Source organism: Corvus kubaryi, unplaced genomic scaffold (assembly GCF_017639235.1).
Source record: "Corvus kubaryi isolate FWS band 111438036 unplaced genomic scaffold, C.kubaryi_AGA036_p1.0 split1-131, whole genome shotgun sequence".
NCBI classification, from domain to species: Eukaryota; Metazoa; Chordata; class Aves; order Passeriformes; family Corvidae; genus Corvus; species Corvus kubaryi.
This window is the reverse complement of record NW_024582073.1, coordinates 22,851,416-22,872,348: the sequence shown is the minus strand read 5'-3', so window position 1 is coordinate 22,872,348 and position 20,933 is coordinate 22,851,416. Positions and strand designations below refer to the sequence as shown.

The window sequence follows — 20,933 nt, the reverse complement described above, 5'->3', positions numbered from 1 at the left end:
GACAAGAGCAGTCTCTGAAGATGAGACCAAGGCAGCTTTTACAAGATTGAATGAATGGGCAACAAAATGGCAGATGAAAATATACGCAGATTGATGTAAAGTAATACAAATGAGGCGAAATAGCCCTAGCTTCATATAACAAATGATATATATGTTTCTTAGCAGACTGTTTCTTCTCAGAAGTGAGGTCTTTGAGTTATAAGGGAGAGTTGCATGTAAACAACAGCTCAGTACAGTAGTAATGAAGCAAAATCCTGTACTACGGATTATTATGGAATAAATGATTCCATTGCATACACCTGTGGTTTGTTTTTCCATACCTGGTCTCTTTATTTTAAAATGGTCTGATATATTAGAAGAAGAAAAAATTTAGAAAGGTGTAAGAAAGAGTGGAAAATTATGGGTGGGATAGGAAAAGTAGTTAGGATTGACTGCTCACTCTCTCCTTCGGGACAAGAAGTCGGTACCATTAATTAAAGATAGCTGGAGCCAGGAGCAAAACAAACAGGAGAACACGATTGTTCATGTAGGAGGTGAGTCGGTCTGTGGGATGCCTCACCACTGAGTGCTGTGGATGCAAGAAATTTGCATGTCCTGGAGGGAAAGTGGACAAGTATTTGGGAAAGAGAGCCACTGGGGATTATTAAGGAGACAAGCCATGCCAGGTTCAGGAAATCTCTTGAACTAAAAATACCGGGAGTCTGGGTGACTGTAATCAGGGAAATGTCTGAGTTGTTGCCCTGTGCTGCTTGCTGGTAGACTTCCATGTGTGGCCACTACTGGAAACACAACACTGAGTTTGATGAACCCATGTTCTGAACTGGTCATATTCCTAGATGTGAGGGTGGACAGTGCTTCTGCTTGGCTGTGGGACTGTGGGTGTCCTCTTGGCACAGGAAGCTGTGCTGCCTTTCCCTTGGTGGAAGGTTGTTGTGAAGGGCTGGCTGGCTGTAGGATCTCCTGGTGCTGGGTGCCTGCCCTGGGCACTGGGAGCATTCCTTGTTTGTGCTGCAGCGCTGTGGGAGGTGGCTCTGCTGCCCTGCCGAGAGCTGCTGCCGCAGCTGCAGAAGAGATTGTCCAGGCAGCTCCTGTGTGGGAATGAGGAACTGCGTGACTGGTTTGGTGCCTCTCTGTTCCTGCCCTCCCTTGCTGCTCTTCCTGTTACCTGGTATGTCTTTTTGTCACGTCACATGACAAAATAATATTTAAGGAGGGATATTTGCTCTGTGATGAGACCTGGTTGATGTTAGGGAATGAATTAAGGCTTTATTGAATGAACTGAATTGGTATTTCTAGAGCATAATCACAGAATACATACGGCACAAACGATAGCATCTGCAAATTGTTTCTGATTCTCTCTCATGCTTAAACTGCTGGGATTTTGGATAGGAGTTCGTACCACTTAATTTTCACTGTCCTCATGTATTTATCCATCCAGTGAAGTTGAAAAAAAGAAAGGAAAAAAGGAATCACCTATAGCTTCTACTAGGTGCTTTTTATTTATTTACTACTGCTTTTTATTCACTATTAAATCATTAAAGCATCTCACGTGTACTTCTAAAACTTAAAAAATACAGTAAAAACCCCATCCTCAGCTTCCCTCTGGACCAAGGAACTGCTGAAGAATGATATTTAAGGATTACTGTTGGGCAGAAAGTGCATGCATTTCTTTCTGAAACTGCACAGATATTGTGGGTCTGTATACAGAGTAGGTGTGGTATTGAAAATTATGAGAGTAATGTTTTGCTTGGAACATGTTCCTTGTAAATGCCAATGCTCTGCTTACTCACAAGAACACAGAGAGTTTTGGTAGGATGAGATAGGTTGCACAATATGCATACATGTGATTGTAATCACACTGAGAGACACGTACATACATGCCAGAAACTGGTAGAAATTTGCTGTGAGTCTTACGTGTTCTAACAATATTTTTTAAAAATTATTTTTAGATTATATTTTAATTATTTTTAGTAGAGATTGGTGACTTAGTTCATTCAGGTAATATGCTCATCAAAGGGGAATGTATTAAAAAACAGAGAATACTTTGGATGAGAAAGCGATGTTGACTCAATGCTTAAACAAGTTTGGACAAACCTTTACGACAGTGTCCTGTAGGCCCTCAGTGGATGTATTTTACATTAGCAGATTCCTCAGCAGTGCTGCTGTCTTTACAGAAGCTTCATTGTTACGCAGGACCTGCCTAAACACCATTTTGAAAGCTGCCTGTTCCTTTTGATGAGAAGATACAGAACCAGTACTGAGGGCGGGGAATGTGCTGGGGAGGGAGGAGAATGGGAGAGGTGTTGATAGGGCAACAGACAGAGAAGCCTCATTTTTTTACTGGACTCTGGAAGAAGTAAATATGTGTTCAGAAAGAGCGTAATAATAAAGTTGAAGGGACTGTTTCTTAGCAATGAGATATTAAACTATTTATACATGGAGAAAACTTTTACTGATAGTCAAGTGTCTGTAAGTATAAAGTTTTGTTTGTCTAAAGCGAGCAGAAAACAGGAATATGGTTTAATGAGTAGTCTTCCGAGCTAAGAAATCTTGCAGTGAAATATGATAAATTATGCTTCTAAGGATTCATTGAGGTTTTAAAGAGACAAAGTTTGTAAGTATAAGTATTTAAGTTGACTTTCTATATAAGCTCTGTTATGAAATTAAGAATACACCCTTTTTATAGCCATGTTTAAAATTCTTTTGCAGCATTGTGTTGTTTTTAAAATGAGTGTGGTAGATATACAGATATTTCTCTAAGTTTTTTTACAAATCTTTCACTTAATTTTTATTATACTTGCACGTGTTTCCGTAAAGCAAAAATGTCGTTACAGATATGTTACCTTTTAATTGTTAGAGTGCTTTTTTTAAAGTTGTGCACCTAAAGGGATTTTTCTTCTTCCAGCTGGATTTTTATCCAATAAAACAAAATCCAGATGGTGTGAGTTATTAAAATAACTGAAAATAAGTTTAAGGTATTTATAGAACACAAAATTTCTGAGGTGTAGAGACTTAGATCAGTTTTGGCTTCTTGCTCAGAGAACACTTATTTTGGAAGTAAGTGTCCTAGCTGTATCATCAAATTTTGACATTATAGTCTTTTTCTTTATGTCTATATATCTCAGAATAAAATTGTTTTAAATGCTAAAAGTATGGCAGCAAAATTTTCATATTTTAAAATGAGGAGGAAAGTAAATAATTACAAAGCATAGGAAGATATTATATGCATTATTTACTTGAAGTATAGTAGTTTTCCTGCTCACTTTTACATTGATTTCCTCAAAATCCATTAATTTTTAGGGACTACATCTTCAGTAGTAGGAAATTCAGAAGTGACTAAATGTGTTTCAGTGATGTGTCACTTAATCATATCCTCTTTAATATGGAGTTTAGTTTACTGTGGGACTGCAAGTTACCTTCTATCTGCATGTTCAAGTTATGCTGTTTCTGCATGTTTTTATTAGTGGGGAGAATTCAGTTGCCTTAAAATGTTTATCAACGGAAGGGGAAAATAAAAATGGAATTGTTTACAAGCATTTTTGAAAAACTGTATTTTTTTATTTTCATTTTTCAGTCCTGTAGAATTGTTTTTCGAAGTTTAAAATATGGCTTGTAGAACCAAATACTTGTTTTTAGAGTGGATTTCTGGATGACAAACCTTGAGCTTAGCCCTTGAAAACATGCACAGGAGTCTGAGCAGCGCCGCAGACAGCAGATGGCACTCGGAGCAGTCGTTTGCATCTTTCCCTTTGCTTCGCGGGATTTACTGTAGGGGAAGTCTCAGTGTCTGACAAGGCAGCTTCTACTTCAGTTATTTATACACGAGCAAGTTCCAGCTAGTTTGGCTTCAAAATATTTTTGTTAATATTGCATTGGAATAGGAAGGACTCTTATTTCAAAATTCATAGAGGGAATCCACAATGTTCTAAATGAGAGAATTTTTCCTCTTCTCATCAGTAGCACATATGGGGTCTGTTTATTGTTGAGTAGCTGACAAATCATTGACAAAAATATATTTAGACAGATTACAGAAAATTTGGAAAATTAGGGGAAAAAGCTTTTTATTTTATGGCAGAGCTTTCTTAATTTATGTGTAGGCTTTTTGATGCTCCTGCTTTTTATTTCAGTAACTGGGGTCAGTGAACTAAATCATATTCTTAACATGTGGCTGTCATGCAAGTTGTTGTTACTTTAATATGACATAATAAAAAATCAGTACTTGATGAGATTTAAGATTTTTGGTGGTGCATTCTGCGAATGTCACATTTAGCTTAGGACTCAGTGTGACGAGGAGCTGATCCAGGGGATTGCCTCTTTCTGGTTGCCTGGTGGTTTTTGTGTGTGTTTTCTTCTTTTAGGAGCCAGGGATATAATAAATCCTGTTCATCTTTTGACAAGTTAAAACTTATCCAGGCTCCCTGTCATTCTGTCTTTCTCTTCAGCTTTTTCTGCTCTGAAAACAAATGTACAAAAGAAAATATGAGCAGGAAGTGGAGGGAGGGTAGGAGAGAAAAACAGATCAACCTTATCTGGGGTCGCTACCCCTTCCCACAGTTTAGCTTCTAAGCAGATGGATGTGGGTTTACAAATGTCATCTTTGGTATATCTGAATAAGGCTTTTAAAGCTGTTGTACCATATTTTAACACTTTCCATTAATAGCTTTTCAAATTAACATTCCTTCTGCTTTTGACCTTTGACCTCTGAGTTGCCTGCCTGATATACAAGTATGCTACACAAAATCACAAGATTTTATATCTGTAGCTGCTGAAATAAGCTATGAAAATGTAGAGGGATATGAATTTTTACAGAGCTTTCAGTGCCACATGACAGTTCATAGCCATGATCATTAACTGCTGCTGTCTAATTGGTAGAGGTTATTTTTCAGTGTTAGTGGAGTCACTGTATGGAAAAAACATGGATGTGCAATGCTTAGTTCAGTGAAACAAAATCAACAGTTCTAAATGTCTGTTTAAACTAAAGGATTATTAGGTTTATAATGCTGAGTGTGAGTGCCTAGAATGTGTAAAACATTGCCCACCCACAGTGTTCCCAGCACTGCAGTTGCTCCAGTGAGCTGCTGGTCTTGCAGCTACATCCTGTTGTTGCGTGTGGGGTATTTTCCTCTTACTCCTTCTTATGGGCAACATTCTCACCTGTTAAAATTGTACTAGTACTTTTGGTCTTTCTAGGTGATTCCTAGAGGATTTAGGTTGAATGTTGAGTAAGTGCTATTCATAAAAGTCCTGTTTTGTGTTACCCCAAAAGGGTGTTACCAGGAAAGTTCTTCAAGCATTTCTGATCCATTTGTGGTTTTTACTCATCCATTGTAAGGATTATTATGCACCTGATTGTTTGTAATGGTGTTGCTATTTGGTTAAAGTATTGGCAATGAAAATACATTCTGCATCCCACTCAGTTTAGTGTCAAACAAAATGCAGTATTTAAACAGCTCTGGCATTTTTTTCTTTCTGAAGTTTTACGTTTTGAGTACTTATCCACACAGTAAAACTGTTCATCTGTGCAAGTGTCATAGGGCACTTGCTTCTGAAATCCTAGAGTAACGGAGGGTGTAATTTATAATTTTCAAAACACATTTCTTCCTGTCTACCCACCCATTTGTTTCCATTGCATTTTGTCATGGTATTAAATACTTGTAGGAACATTCATTACTGTAGAGGTGTGCCTATTTAAACAATAATCAATCAAAAAATTAACTGTCCACCACAGCAATTGGCTTATGCCACGAAAATTCTAGTTAAAATAGGCTTCATCTGATCACTGTAAATTAAATTGAGATGATTGAGTTTTTCTGTTAACCAAGTCTCTTCATCCTAAATGCAGAAATGGGAAGATGTGCAGACTTTTACATACTGACTGTTGCAAGTCAGTCTCACCATGGAATATTGAGTGAAGGCTCTTTTCTTTCCTCATTTTCTCTCTTTATAAGAAGTTCCAAGTAATAGTTGCCTTCTTCACAGGGTTGTTTGTATATTAGGGGCTCAAGCTAGGAACTTTATGCATGAGGGGGATTCCACATGCTTCACTAAACAAGGGAGAAAGTTCCTCTTTCCTGAATGACTACTAGTACGTCCACCTAGGGTTTAAGGATATCCCACTAGCATAAAAATGCCCACTAATCACTCCCGGTTTGCAGTTCTGGTGTTTCTTTTTAGCAGAAAATTGTGTTCTGATTGCTTTAAAAATGTCAGCAGTAAATGCTTTAGGTACTACCACTGTTGTGGACAGCAGCAAACTTCCTGAAATGCTGTACTTTCCATATAGAGTCTCTTGAAGACACTGCTGTCACAGGCAAGTGAATTGCACTTCCCTCTTACATTACAAGGAGCCTATTTTGCTCTCTGTTCCTGAGGCTCTGTGCACAGTACTCTCTTGACATCAGCTGAGCACAGGTTCAGGTCGTGAGGGAGGAAGGGCAGAACAGCAGTTGGTTTCTGAAAGACGAATTTTGTCTTTAGTGACAAGAGGCTACCCCTAGGTTTAATGAAATAACGCCAAGTCTCCTTGTATTGCAGATTTTTTTGTGCAGTTTATAGTGTTAACCACTGAAAAGTTAAGCAGAATGGACCGTTTGAGGTCCTATTTTGTTCTGGCTTGCATTATGTAAAGCTCTGAAAATAGTGGTTTACTATGTAAATGTTTCTATAACTAACGTTAGGGGATTAACTAGTGTTTTTTTGGAAACTGTCTTGGAAATCTGTTTTATTGAATACAGGACTATAACACAGTTCAGTGTCATTTTATTTTCCTGATTTGTTATAGGAAACGTTCTAAAATACAATCAGCATGATTTATATAAAATGATCAAGCTTTTCTGGTGAGAGATAATTGAGATCTAATCTGAATCCCTGACGAACCACAGCTTCCTGCATTGGCCTGTTGCTATTGGTAACATAAAGGGAGTAAAATAGAACTTCATACGAAATGCCTTTAAACTTTACTGGCATGTACAGGCATGGAACAGCGTTGAATTTTTTAGTTTAATCTTTGAGAAGCCGACGTGTTAAGGAAATGCTTTTTCCATATTAAGTGAAGATGAATTTAGGAAGAGTACTGCTAGGAAAAATAACTGCTGTTTCTTACGAAGAGCGGGTAAGTGATATGAATTATGTTTAGCTAAAGCAAGGCATTGTTGCAGTGAGGAATTAGAATAGGCTATTGTTATTGGCAAGAAATTAGAGAAGAATGGTATCAGCTTCAGAATGCTTTTTGCTTAGCCTTTAAGCTTTTTTACTTTAAAATATTTGAGTTAAAATTCCTTTGTAAATGAAAACATTGGGTTTTATTCTCAGAGAAAAGTAATCTTGTTATACCAACTAACACTGAGCTTTTGATATGTATTTATGAACTATGCCCAGTATGTATAAAGCTAAAAACCCGGTATGTTTATGATGTGTGCCTATTTTTTAATTATGTGCAATGTATTTTGTATATGCTTTCTGTACCATTATATCAATATTATATCTTTAGGTAAGACTGTATATATCTTGTATATATCTTTATAAAAATAATTTTAGGCATGGTTTTGGCACTTAAGGCACTGTGTTTATATGTGATAGGATCGGTTTTGTTTGAGGTAAAAAGTTGAACATTTATTTCTTAAAGGAATTCCAAATGTCACATCATTTATTCTTCATTTATTGTTTTAATATATTCATATATTTGACAAAAATATACTGAATGTATTCAATAAAGTTATTGTACAGTAGTTGTACAGTATTTTTTTCTTCAGAACTCTTACATGCAGAATGCTTTTAAAGTGTTAACTGTTATAAATGCAATTTGGTGGTAGAGAATTGAAAAGTGAAATTGTGTAATAGTCCTCCTTTAAGTGGCATTCTGAAGGGGCACTCTTCTCAAAGAATTCTAAATCATGAAATTAATTGCAATAATATTTTGAAATGAGGACAAAAAGCCTGTAATGTTATGCTACTTTTTAGGTGAGAAGTACATTTGAGATTATTTATTAGAAGGAAAATCTAGCAATAATTGATGAGTAATATGGCTTTATTTTTTATTTAAAATGTTAGAACTGTACATACCATATTTTGTATGACATGATTTTGAGACATGATCACCCTCCCAGAGAACACTGGAGTTCATGCCATGAACTATGTTGATGCTGTAATATATTTAAAAGTATGTGTATATCATGTAAATCTTGGAGTAATGTGACTGAAGACCTTGGGATCTGCTCATAATTCATACCTTGGCAAAAGGAGAAGTTGCTTCAGGTGATTTAAGAAGTAGTTTGAACAAAGTTAGATGCAAGCAGACGGTCAACTGAGTGATAGGCTTTCCTGAGACAAGTGACAGAATGTTTGAAAGTTGGCTCTTTGTATTCAGCCTGTAAATCTTCAGAACCCAACAGATTCCCTGGAGTTATCCTCTGCACTGAAATAATACGAGGAAATTAGTTTAGAAGGTTGGTGGAGATAGGTGTGCTATTGTAACCTGAAAGGCTTATTTACAGGGACTATAGTAAAATAGTGTGTAAAAACAGACTCTGGCAGCAGTCAGAGAATTCTTTGGATGCAGCAAGAAGTCGATGCCTGTATTAGAAGAAAGTGTGCTTTAGAAAGGTGACAGGTCATTTTTAATTCCTTTTCTTCTGAATCTTTCTGGATGCCCAAGAAAGGAATAGATATTTCTGTTTAGTCTATGATTTTGTCATTGTTAGAATAGGAGAGAGAAATATGTCCTCACTCTCCTTACAGATTTTACCCTCTGTGTCTTAGGAGGAGTGGGAAACAGAGACGTCTTTTTTGACTCAGGAAGGCACTCACCCCCACTGTAATAGCACAGATGATTTCATGTTGCTCCATTTTGTTGCTAAGGCCTGGCATTTCCCAGTATGTGTCACCCCTGCCAGTATCCCCCTCTTTCCCTTTGTTCTGCTCCAGTATTTGAGCATGACTTCAACTTGAGTGACAAATCTCAAGGTGGAGTAAAAGGACATTTTTGTATTGTGTTACCTGGGTAGTCTGTACACATGGATTTATTTGCTCAATATAATGTCTGGGCATACATAATATAATGTAGGGTATTTTTTGGTTTTCTGCATGATATTGTTATGGCAGAATTTGACAGTACTTAGTCACTTCCCTGGGACCTGATCCATGTGAAATGGAACATGTAAGATGGAACTAAGTGGATAAGAGTTTCTGTCACCTGAAAGATGTCACCAGACAAGTTTCATGCAGTGGTGCACACATCTAGCAGGCTACAGGCTGTGAGAGCTAAAAGATATAACCTGTTCCAACCTTATGAACTTCCAGCCTTATGAATTATTCTCCTCTATGCCCTCTCTCCCTTTGTACCTTGTTGTTGGTGCAAGGTACTACGTTGTCTACTTCTATTCTGGAAAAAATATTAGGTACTTACAAAATAGTTTTCTCCCTGATAATTATTATAAGATTAAATTATTTTGGACTTTTTGCAAGCAGATCCTGAACACAACATCAAAAGCTCACAGGCCCTTCTGGTTTTTCCACCTAGCAAAGAGAGATGATGCAAAGGGAAATTTAACATGTTTTCTCTTATTCAGAACTTTATGCTATCAAATATATGCTGAAACATTTGCCAGTTTACAGAGACCTAGAGGATCTTTTATGCTGTATGGTAGCTGGAAAGCCAGTCTTCAGCTTGCTGGCCCTGCACTGAGCTTCTCTCTTGAATCACAAGGATCAAGATCCTGCCCTGAAGTCCCTGGAGCAGAGAGTTGCATCCCCCAACTTTGCGGGGGGGGTGTGTGTCTGTGTAACTCAGCTGCTAATCCAGCTATGTGAGCAGGCACAGTTCCCATGAAGGCATATACTGGAAGACATTTTAGCTTTCCTAAATTAGATTTATTTTTTAAATAAATCAGACTCCTGGCATATACCATGGGCTTTTTCCTAAACCAATTTGGTAACTGGGGCAATTTGAAGAACTAATTTCAGTTCTTATCTGGTTGTGAAAGATTTGATGGTTTCATGCCATTAGATTTTATCTCTGGATGATAGTTCATATATACATTCACCACATATGTGTTCTGCCATTTGGAATTAAACGCTTAAATACTTTTTAAAAAATCTTCACATTAGCCCTAACTGGCACAGAGTCATGTCCTGTCCTTCCTCCTGTTTCAGAAATGGCTACCTACAGGAGCTGTTCAATTTTATAGCTTTCTGATACATATGCTTTTCAATAGGTGGTTCTTAATATGTGCGTAGTGTTAAATTTCATCAAATAATCAAACTTTTTAGGTGTAGTAGATCAAATTTTGTCCTGAAGAGCCTCCAGTGGTGGGAAACATGAGTGCTGAAGAATGAAAAACAGCCCCCAACATAAAGTGTATTTTCAAAATGAGATCATCATAGTATTTAAAAAAATCTGGTCTTGCAACTTATACTTTTCAAAGACAAATCTAGACAAGTTTCAGCTGAACAGTTTAGAAGAGAAACTTCTTTGTCTGAATGTGGACTGCATGCAATTTCTGACAGGTTTATACTGAGATTTCTAAGTACTCACAAACGTAGTTTGAACATATTACTGTGAATTCTTACACAGTAATTACAAGCTTCAGTTTCTAGGTGGTTTTATTGAATTAGGTGGATTTAGTTACACAGATGAATTTAAAGAACTGTTCTTAAAATAGATTTTATTCTGTGATCCATAGAAATAAACAGATAATCCTTGGGACACAATAGGTATATTTAGTGACTCTGTAATGTAAAATATATTTCCTCCTATAGGTGCTTTTAAAAAATGATCTAACATAAAATCTACTAAGGCCTTTCTTTGAGACATTTTAAGATGCTAGTACATGTAATGTAACATGGCAGTAGACAAAACATTTCAAATAAACACACAAAACCAACCTGTGGTGTGTAGAAAGTTCACTGCATTAACGTATGCTAAATTGATTGAGGTAAAACTCTCATTGTCCATTAATGATTGAGCTTTTCTATGAAATTGCACCATTTCCCCTTTAAAATGATATTTTGTAATTGTAAACTTCCCAGTTTTTGATAAAAATAGTATGAATATTCTTTCTGCTATCATGAAAATCCTATTAATTTTGCTTCATACCTTTCAAAAGCATGAAGAATTGTACTTGGTGTTTGAATCTAGGTTAATGAAAGCTGACAAAGTAAATGACCGTTCCTAAAATATAGATATTTTGAAAGTACTTTGATTTTTTTTTTCTGTCTAATGTGTAAACTGATACTATTACTTTACTTTGAGTCATCCTTTTCTTTGTTCTTTGAGAAATTACATTGAAGTTGTTTATTCACTAACTGTACTGTACCGTGATGTGACTAAGAAATTAGAAGCAATCACATTTATAAACCAGATTTTAGTAATGCAAATTAAATTTTCTAAATTACAAACATGAATTAAGTTATGGCTTCTGAATGCATAACATGATCACTAGACTTATGTGCAAAATAGAAGTAGAAAAGATGTCCTAAGGCCCACTGAAGAATTGTAACCAGAACTACGTTATTGATACCTGAAACAAAGCTATTAAAGGGAGATGCTTGGATATACTTTTCATTATATTATTATGCTTCACAGATCCAGAAGCATTTATTTTTGTGCAGTTAAGCAAGAAGTGTCACCATTTTTTTTGTTTTTTTAAAATCTTTTTCATGAGAGATGTATTTGTGTTTATCTGAACTTAGCACCAGAGAAATGATGTCAATAGGGGTTAGTTTAGACTTTTTAAGTCCCAGAATACTTGTGTCAAAGACTAGATCAGATCCTCTCCTGGTGGTGATGCGAATGGTGAGGCCACAACTATTTGTAACAAGTTCTTCAGAGAGTGTTAACAGCAGTCTGAGAGCCTGCAGTGAAAGAAAGAAAGGGGAAGATATTACTAAAGGTTTTTGTGGATTTTGAAGAAGAGTGGGAGTGTTTCTTGCCAAGGCTGAAAAATACAAACTATGAAGAGGTAGCTCTTAACTTGAACTGTGTATATATTTGTGCTTTTCTTCCTCTGTGTATTTCCGATCTTGAAGAAGTTGTAGATATTGTAGGGCATTCTTTCCTAGCCTTTTTAATGGACAGTACAAAAGAAGAGAGTTTCTTTTTAACTATTTAGAAGGTTCCCTAAAGGTTCAAGGACACTTTCTATGACCAAGAAAAGATTCCCCAAACTGAAATAAAAATACTTTCTAGTAGTCATTAAAAAATCAACCTAAACTGAACTCTAAAAAGCTTTCGTCCTCCAGACTACACTCAGCTGAGTGTCAAGTTTCAAGCATTGGAGTACCTATTTGGGAAATGGTCACTACTTGGATTTACAGAGGTATTAGATGCCTTGAGGTAATTTGTGATCAAAGTTGAGAAGTTTAGGGCAGATAAGTGCATAAACTTCAACGTTTCACTAGAATACTAGTTGTCCTTGAAAATCTGATGTACAGTACAGGTAGAGGTGGTGTGGAGTTCTTACTGGAAGTTAGTTTTAGCTTATTGCAAACACTCTGAATATCCTTGTGTGTCTGTGGCAGTCACAAGTGACTGATAGGGAAAGTTTTCAGAGTTACCTGACTGACAAAACACTGAATTTTCCTTTTAATGACGCATATCTCCAGATACTACAGCAAATTAAAGCGCACGAGGTATTGTTTTCATTTTAAGTCTCTGCAGGTCAGTTTTAAGTATCTACTTTTTCACAAGTACCAGCCAATTGTCTCTGCCCATCCAAGGACTTTTGGAAGCAGTGTAGCTGCCACAGCAGAAATCTTCCAGTAAATATTAGTGGGATCAAATCCCTGGACAGTAGTGGTTGAAAGGCCTGGGGTGAATTTCATGGTGGGGAGAAAACACCTGTGAGAAATAACAGCTGGTTTCTTTAGAATTTCCTCTCTAATATTATGTTATTAGTAAGATGATTAAAGTAGCTAGCACTGCCAGTACTAAGTGAAGCTCAAAGATTTCTGATACTTGCCATGAAACTTCAGTAACACTTCTTTTTTTCTTTCTTATTGCAGTCAGCAACTGTTTCTGATGGAGGTAAGCTGAAGCTTGTTTTTACTTTATAATGAAAAGTAATCAATTTTCCACATTAAGCAACATAATATGTGGTAAATTATGTGATATATTACAAGATGTGAGTCCAAGGTGGTGCAGAGCTCTGCGACTGGTTTGGGAACTGTGCCAGTGAAAATATTGCAGGGTTATGTTCACATACTTTCACTGGTTTATTTGCATAATATTTTTTTATGGTACATTTATATATGCACGTTTTTATTATAACTAGGCTTCTTCATTCATAATAATGAAGAGGCAGAGCTGGTAGACTTCTGTATAATTGGATGGTAGATAAAATCTCATTCTCTGTTTTATTGTCCTTTACATACCTCTTTTGTTTTTGAAGAGATGTTCTGGCTTCTAAGTTGTAAGCTGTGTTGGTACATTTGTTGAGGTTGAACTTTGTTAAGTGTGATCCTTTTTGAGAAGGGGGTAAGTAATTTGATATTTGTAAAATCCCAGCATGGAGCTTTTGCACTTCTGGAGTACTTCTAAGTAAACTCCTCTTTATTGCACATAAGCTTGTTTGTTTTGATTTTAACATGCCTTTAATGTTTTAAAGGATGTCCACTCTTTGTTAAACATTAGAAGACAATTTTTCTGAAGCTTTGAAGTTAATTGAAACAGTTTAAAAATGCTTCCTTAATGGAATGAAGGAATTTTTATAGTTCAGGGTATACAGGAGATGGCTTTTCTCCTTGTCTTCTCTGTCAGGACTTGGTTCACTTGAGCCTGCAGAGAAACTCACATATTTTTGCATTTGCTATTCTTTGACAACATTACAAGACAATTTTATTAAATAGAAAGGGCAAAAGGGAACAAGCTGTGTTGCTGTAATCAGTGCAGTGAAATTGGAAAAAATATTTGGAATGCTAAGGATAATTTTTTTAAATTACATGCAAATGTAAATGAAAATTAGCAATACTGTTTACAAAACTTCTTCATGTCCTAATTTCCGATTCCTTGCAAGACTAAAACTGCACTTGAGAAAAACATTACTGTTTTGGTCCTTTTGCTAGAGCCGTTTTCCAGTGGCTTTGTCAGGCATTTTCCTTCTCTACTGCTGACACAGTCTAATGCTTTACTGTACTTCTGTCTGGATGAGAAGATAGACTCTGTGTTCTATCTCTCTTGTCTGCAAAGTGACAAAACAACAAAACAGAAAATAATAGTGTTTGTTCCACTTTCTATTTCTAAAATGTAGCCTGTGTTTTTCTGGGAAAAATACTTTTTTTTTTCCCCCCTGCACGTTACCTGCTTGATATAAAAATCAAAACAGACCACAGACTTTTTGTTTGTGTATATAGTTGCTGAGGACCAAAAGTTTGATTGATCTTTTTTTGGGTAAAATGCAATGTACTTGTGTCTTGTCTCAGGGTTCTTGTTCTATGTTAATGAAAGTTATTTTGGTGCTTATCCAAACTTTGAAATTCCTGTGATAGTACTCATACAATAATAATTTCAATCTTTTTGTCCTTCCAGCTGAGAATTTATTTTAAAATTCCACTTATTTTCAGTTCTTCCAATATGACTTTTGTATGTTATTCCAAATCTGTAGGTAACCATTTTCACAATTAATTCTATACAGTTTTTTGAACTCATGAAATCTAAGGGCTGTGTAAGGTCGCAGAGGTAAAAGAGCAGCCAAGAAGCTATGTGCAATTTTCTGCTGAGTTGTATTCTGTATTTTTTCAGCTACTTCAGAATTTAATATGAACTCTCTTTTCATTGTTAAATGGTTCTTAAGAAGGGGTATAATTTGTGTGAAAACTGGTAGTTGAACTATATTGGATAATATTGAATCAATGCTTAAATACCCTGGTAGTGGGTTGGAAAAATAGGAGCCAGAGAGACTGTAACCAGAAAAAGTGAAATTAAATAAATTCCTAATTCATTTTGAGCTGCATGGAGTAAAAAGTTCTGATTCATGTGTGAATTACATTTTCTAGCTTTTACTTTCATTGAATATGTCACAGCACTGAAATTTTTTCAGTTTTCCTTAAACTCACTAATACATAAATAGATCCACAGACAGAGACATTTTAGGATATGTCTAGTTTAAAGAAATTTTCACCAGTGTAACTATTAGTACAGCACTGCATACTTCCTGTCCTAGACTAAATCTTTATCATCCAAGAATCACAGAATGATTTGGGTTGGAAGGACCATAAAGGTCAACTTGTTCCAGCTCCCCTGCCATCCAAGCTGGCCTTGACACTTCCAGGGATGGGGCATCTACAGTTTCTCTGGGCAACCTGTTCCAGTGGTATCAGCACTGTCAGTGAAAAATTTGTTATATCTAATCTAAATCTACCCTCCTTCATTTTAAAGCCATGACCCTTTGTATACTCTTGTCAGAAGTCCCTCTCCAGCTCTTTCTTAGCCCCCTTTAGGTACTGGAAGGTACTCTGAGGTCTCTCCAGAACCTTCTCTTCTGCTTTGTATTACTAATTAATATTAGTGTTTGTACATATTGACTAGATACTATAAATACTGTTGTTAACCTTTAGTTTGGGAAGAAAATTCATGTGTAAAAAGCAGTTATATGTTTATATACATCCCTTCAGTATGGTGGGAGGCACAACAGTTCTCTGTATGTTTTCTTTCCAAAGTCAATGAAGCTTTATGTCATATGGCTTTTATTATGTTAGAGCCTGGCCCTGGAAACCATCTACCCCTTGTTTTGTTTATTTTATATTTTACATCCTAGCTTGTGCAAGGCCGGGTTGTTCCTATCTGCCAAAACTCTGCACTTGGGCATTTCAAGATAGGAAACGTGTAAATTAGCATTGTTTCTAGACGTGCTGACCAGTGGCAGCTCTTAACTGTAATTGATTTGTGTAATGAATTGCAGGCAATCAGAATGCAAACTGTAATAATGTTTAGATGCAAGATTACTGCTGTAGATCAACTGATCTGCAGCACCTATGCTCTAGGAGTACAGGAACCATTTTATGTTACTACAGCGACCTGTAATTAGCAGGTTTCTCTTCCCACCTCAGAAACTGTCCTTTGCTGCTGCCTGTGGGAGCAGTGGGAGTGTGTACACAGCATGCAGGCTGTGCCTGATGATTTGAGCACTGTGCCATCTGAACTGTCACGGGGATGATCAATAGTCTCCAGCTAATGTCTGACTTTGCTATTTATACCTGGATGGCACTTTAGAAAGGGAAAACCTTAAGGTCAAAAGATCTATAACAGAAGTGCCGTCATCATTCATCTCCCAGACAGAGAGGGTGAGGTATCTGAGCTAGTGAGAATGTCCGAGTCAGTTCTTACCTGCTATTCCCTGCAGAGATCAGTTCCACAAAGCTGGAGTCTGTTATTTCCAAATACTTCAGCCTAACAGGTATTATATGCACATCTTTTTGATGCTACTTTGCTGTAGTTTCTGCTGATTTTTGCTTTTAATGTTCATCACTTGGAAAGAATTTTCGTAAGGCAAAATGTTTCTAAAGACCTTTTTTGAAAGGAATCTGATGTTTGCAGTAATAAATAATGTAAAACTGTATTTTAAAAAGTAACTGAAGGTAAGGCAAAAAATTCGCAATTAAGTACAAAATAAAACACTGTTTATGCTTTTTACACTATAGATACAGATGGATTATTTCCTTTAACAGGTATGTGACTTATTTGTCAGTTCTGCTGGTGGTGCATGCTCACTGTAGCTGTGTTCCACTGTAGCATAAATAATTCAAGTTCCTTTAGCAGCAGTGGCAAAAGGTCTTTTCTTTAAATTATTTATGTAGCACTTTATAATGCTTTGTGTTAAGTATACTATTGCTTCCCCCTGCTTGAAGCCACGAGGGTAAGGAATCAATTTGTTTAGAATGGTGTTAGAGGCTACCAGGAATTGCTGTGGGGAAATGCATTAGCGTCCCTCATCCCAAAATTGCAGAGGAACAATGTGCTGTACAGTCAGACTAATCTACACCCAATGGGTTCTGGAACATTTCAGCTGAACTTGGTATGGATTCAGAAGGATGGCTTTCAGTGAAGGGCTTGAAGTATTTGATTAAGTGGCACCACAGTGGTTCTTATCAGCTTTATCCAGGTAATGTATTTGGTGATTAACTAACTAGAATATCTTAATGATATGATTGTATGTTCCGATGATTACAAGGAATATGCTTAGCTTCTCACAACAATAAAAAGTATTTGGTTTGTAGGCTGAAAAATGTATACAAAATACATACAAATTAGCCTTCATTAATTGTATTCAGGCTTATGGCATTATATTATCTAAACCAAAACTTCTGAAGCCATCTTACCCTGAATACTTTCACAATTTAGTTGATTAAATGCCTGTATTTTCTTGCATAATTCTGTTTTTGTAAAATAAATAAAACCAAGACCCTCTGTGGAATGTGTAAACACAAAAGGCGCAAAATACTGGGTTTTGAGGATTTTTTAGATAGCACTCTGTGTCAGTTCTGTATTTCCAAAAGGCAATAAATGAAACGGAATGAGTTTGCACTCAAAGTAGTTTTTCCTCACTAGGTATCGTTGCTTTCAAGCAGAAGAAAAATAAAGTTAGGTCCCTGGGATTTGGAATGTTTGAGCAAGGAGCCTCCTTTTACAGGTAATGCAAGATGAGTTGGTGGTTCTGACAGGCACGACAAATGAAGGCAGACATTTGGAAAGTTCACAGCACTGCTGTTGTCCATGTTATCCATGCAGAGCTGGGATTTTTCACATTAAATTCCTCTGGCATCCTGAGATTCCCAATTGCTCATTTTGTTTTTTAAAATACTTTATGAGGAGGAGGAGTAGTAGTTCACTTTGCACAACAGCCCTGTGGTGAGAACGTTTGAGGCGGGAGTCAGGACTCTGTGTTTCCTCTGATGATCATCACAGAGGGCTCATTAGATGAAATATGTGACCCAGTTGGAAAGTTTCTCCATTCCTGCTTTCTAAGGTGGGCTGTGTGTACCTAGGAATGCATGACCTGTGAGGGTCGGGAAACCTGATGCTGAAGTCTTACACTGGAAACATTCCTCTGAAAGAGGAGTGGAGCAGGAGTTACAGCTTATACAGTCTTCATTTAAGTGTGATTTGGATAAATTGGGTACTAATGTTAGAGTCAGGGAGGTTTTTTCCTTCCATCTGACTTTTTCTCTGGTTCTAAATGGTATATCTGCACTAGGCTGTAACTGTTTAAATTGCAACTGATGATCTGGGTGGTAAAAGAAACTAGAATAACCAAGCCTTTTCTGGGAAACAACCTTGGTCTGTATTGTTTTCAGGTTGACAGGTGCCACAGCAGAAAGCTCTACAGATTTTAAAAGCAAACTGACTGAATTTTTTCATTAAGGGAAACCAAAGCTGCGTCAGGGTTAAGTATAAATTATAATGGTTCTTTTTGAAAAAAATCTGCATTACCTAAATTAAATCTAGCAGAACAGACAGTTTACTGGGAATGAGTAATCCCTTAATACTGTGTTAACACATTGGAGAACCTGTGCCAGTAGCTCTTTGGTTGTTGGAAATAGAGTCTTATTTTGGTTCATTTGTTTTCATGGGATCTCCAGAGTCAGCAGCGTATCAGACAAGGGAGAACCCAGTAGTTTAGAGGAGTGTAACTCTGAGGAGCTGGAGAGAGCAGGCAGCTGGTAGCAATTAAAGGTAGTTAGCAGTTACCACTGGTGTAAACACTGGAGGCTGTAATTGCAGCTTGGTTTCCCTGCTGCCATAGGGAAATTGAACGCCTGCCACTGGGAGGGAAGTGAGGCTGACTGGCTGATGATTGCTGTGCCTGCCACTTCCCAATTCCTTCTGAGTCCTAAGGCACTGTGACTCCAGGACTGAGAGTTGTGCTCTTGGTGTGGCTGCTCCCTAATTTCTCTCTGTCAGTCAAGTAGGTTTCAGGGGTTTGGTATGTGGGATGAGTTTGGCTTTCTGACTCCGCCTGAAAGGAACAAGGAAATTTTCATCGTTCATCACTGGAGAACACTGGGGATTGAACCCTCCAGGAGTGAGGCAGTATCTGAAACTGTTCCAGATCTATCAAGAAGTGGGTGTCTGTTTGTATCCTGGACTGTAAAATAGAACATATCCACCTGCAGAGTTAAAGCAAAATACTTCAGATAATAAATTTAGATATCATTCTCTTCAGATTCACATTAGCTTCTTTCACAATAGTTTCACTGTGGTGACAGGTATTCTCTAATGAAGTTAACAGTTGACTTGGTTATGCTCTTAGATATGTTTTAAAGGAAAAAGTGAATATTTCTATGAGAAAATTTGGCAGTATTTGCTGAATGTTTGCAATTAGCTTTGATTAATATGGTCATTAGGCAAAGAAAATGATGTAAATACCTGTTTTGTTACTAGTTTCCTTAAATATTATCCTTGTTGAAAATACAGTTACATTTTGTTTTTCCCTAATCTTTTTCTGTGTCTTTGTCTTACTTGTTTTATTTTTGTCTTAAAAGATAGCTTTACTTACAGAAACTCAGAGTAGTTAACTATTACATCTTATTTCTGAGCTAAAAATAAATTTTAAAATGAAGTTTCAGAACTTTAAGAAAATTTTTTTTCTTGTCTTTACAACTATCTTCATAACTTTTTCCTATGCTTATAGCAGTTTTTGAATGGTGCCTTTTTCCAAAGCTCTTACTTCCAGGGAGGAACAGCAGTGTTTTGTAATGTGAAGTTTAGAAGTGCAAAGTGCTTTCAAATACTTCTAACATAAAAGGAGACCCTGGGATACCTCATAAAGTAGGGTATTTTTGGTGAAATTACTAATTTCTTTAGTTAGTCCAAGTGATTAACTGAGGAAAATCATAAAAACGTCCCTGTGAAGCATAGTCCATTTCTGACTGGTTGTGAATTCAGTTTTCTCAAACAGATTGCATTCCTAGTGAGCTGCATACTTTTTCATTTGGCATAAAATTGATGAATATACTATCTATTTAATTTGAGGGTATTATTTTCTCACATCTGTTACTTCAAATTTTTCAAATAATTGAATGTCTGTGATTTTTTTCATCCCTTCATCACAGAATCTCACTCAGTTTGGCATCTTTCTATGTGCAACATGTCCTGCTTGAAGCAGGGAGATCAGACTAGGTAGCTCAGGCTTTAGTTGTGTCTTCACAATGAATTAAACCTTCTATCACCTCTGTGAAGTGTATAGCTGTGAGTTCAGCATTGCCAGTTTTACATTTGTGTACACTGGGAGGTGGAAGGACCATTCTACAAAAGGGTGTGCAAGAAGTAAATGACAAATCTGTGAGTGAATAGAACCCTATTGTAAGCAGTTCCTTCTCTTACTTAGAGCAGCCATTTCTTTCCCCTTTCTACTTCTGTGAACAAATGGTCACTTTGAGATTTTTTGGGTGTGCATATTTCATTTACTAACATGTGACAAAGATGATCTGGGGTTAATACTTGAAATTGTTAGGCTGCTACACAAGGAGTTTTTTGTGTTTCCCTGAATTCTCTGTGGGTTCTTGGTAATTTGTTTTTCAGAATACAAAATCACTTCTGTTTTTTCAAGATCTAAAGAATCTGGTAATTTCTCATCTTGAGGTTTCTAGATGATTCCATTATGTTGGCTAGAATCTGGAAGGGATCCCTATTTTTATCAGAAACCATGATAAACTGAGGATCTATGGTTTGATGCCTCTATTTCCTGTGGATGAGGAAGGCGTCCCTTACTAGCTCATTTTCCTTAATGTTCTTTTCCACAATTGACTCCTTTCCTAAATTTTCAGTATAAACAGGAATCTTGTATTTCCATGTAAAATTTCACAGATTTTCTGTCTCTACCAGTTGAAGTGTGTATGAAATTTTGCTGTCTCCTATCACCAAGTAGGTTTTTGCCCACATTCTGGTGAACGGTGGGTTCTTGAACATCAACTTACCTTGGGTAATCTTATGAAGGTGTGCA

At 36.7% G+C, this 20,933-nt stretch overlaps 1 protein-coding gene across 9 annotated transcripts in view; it reads left to right on the top strand.

Annotated features, from left to right (window-relative positions):
• The window catches only part of RGS12 (regulator of G protein signaling 12), a 91,328-nt gene that overhangs the window by 28,624 nt on the left and 41,771 nt on the right, over positions 1 to 20,933 (top strand). For 6 of the 9 annotated variants that reach the window (XM_042053766.1, XM_042053775.1, XM_042053774.1 and 3 more), the window contains one exon: positions 13,000 to 13,021. In XM_042053766.1, the coding sequence (XP_041909700.1) occupies positions 13,000 to 13,021 (22 nt within the window). Of the gene's footprint in view, positions 1 to 2,333; positions 2,470 to 6,341; positions 7,112 to 12,999; positions 13,022 to 17,539; positions 17,622 to 20,933 lie in introns of those variants that run through there. The other 3 variants (XM_042053772.1, XM_042053771.1, XM_042053770.1) reach the window with 3 other exon arrangements.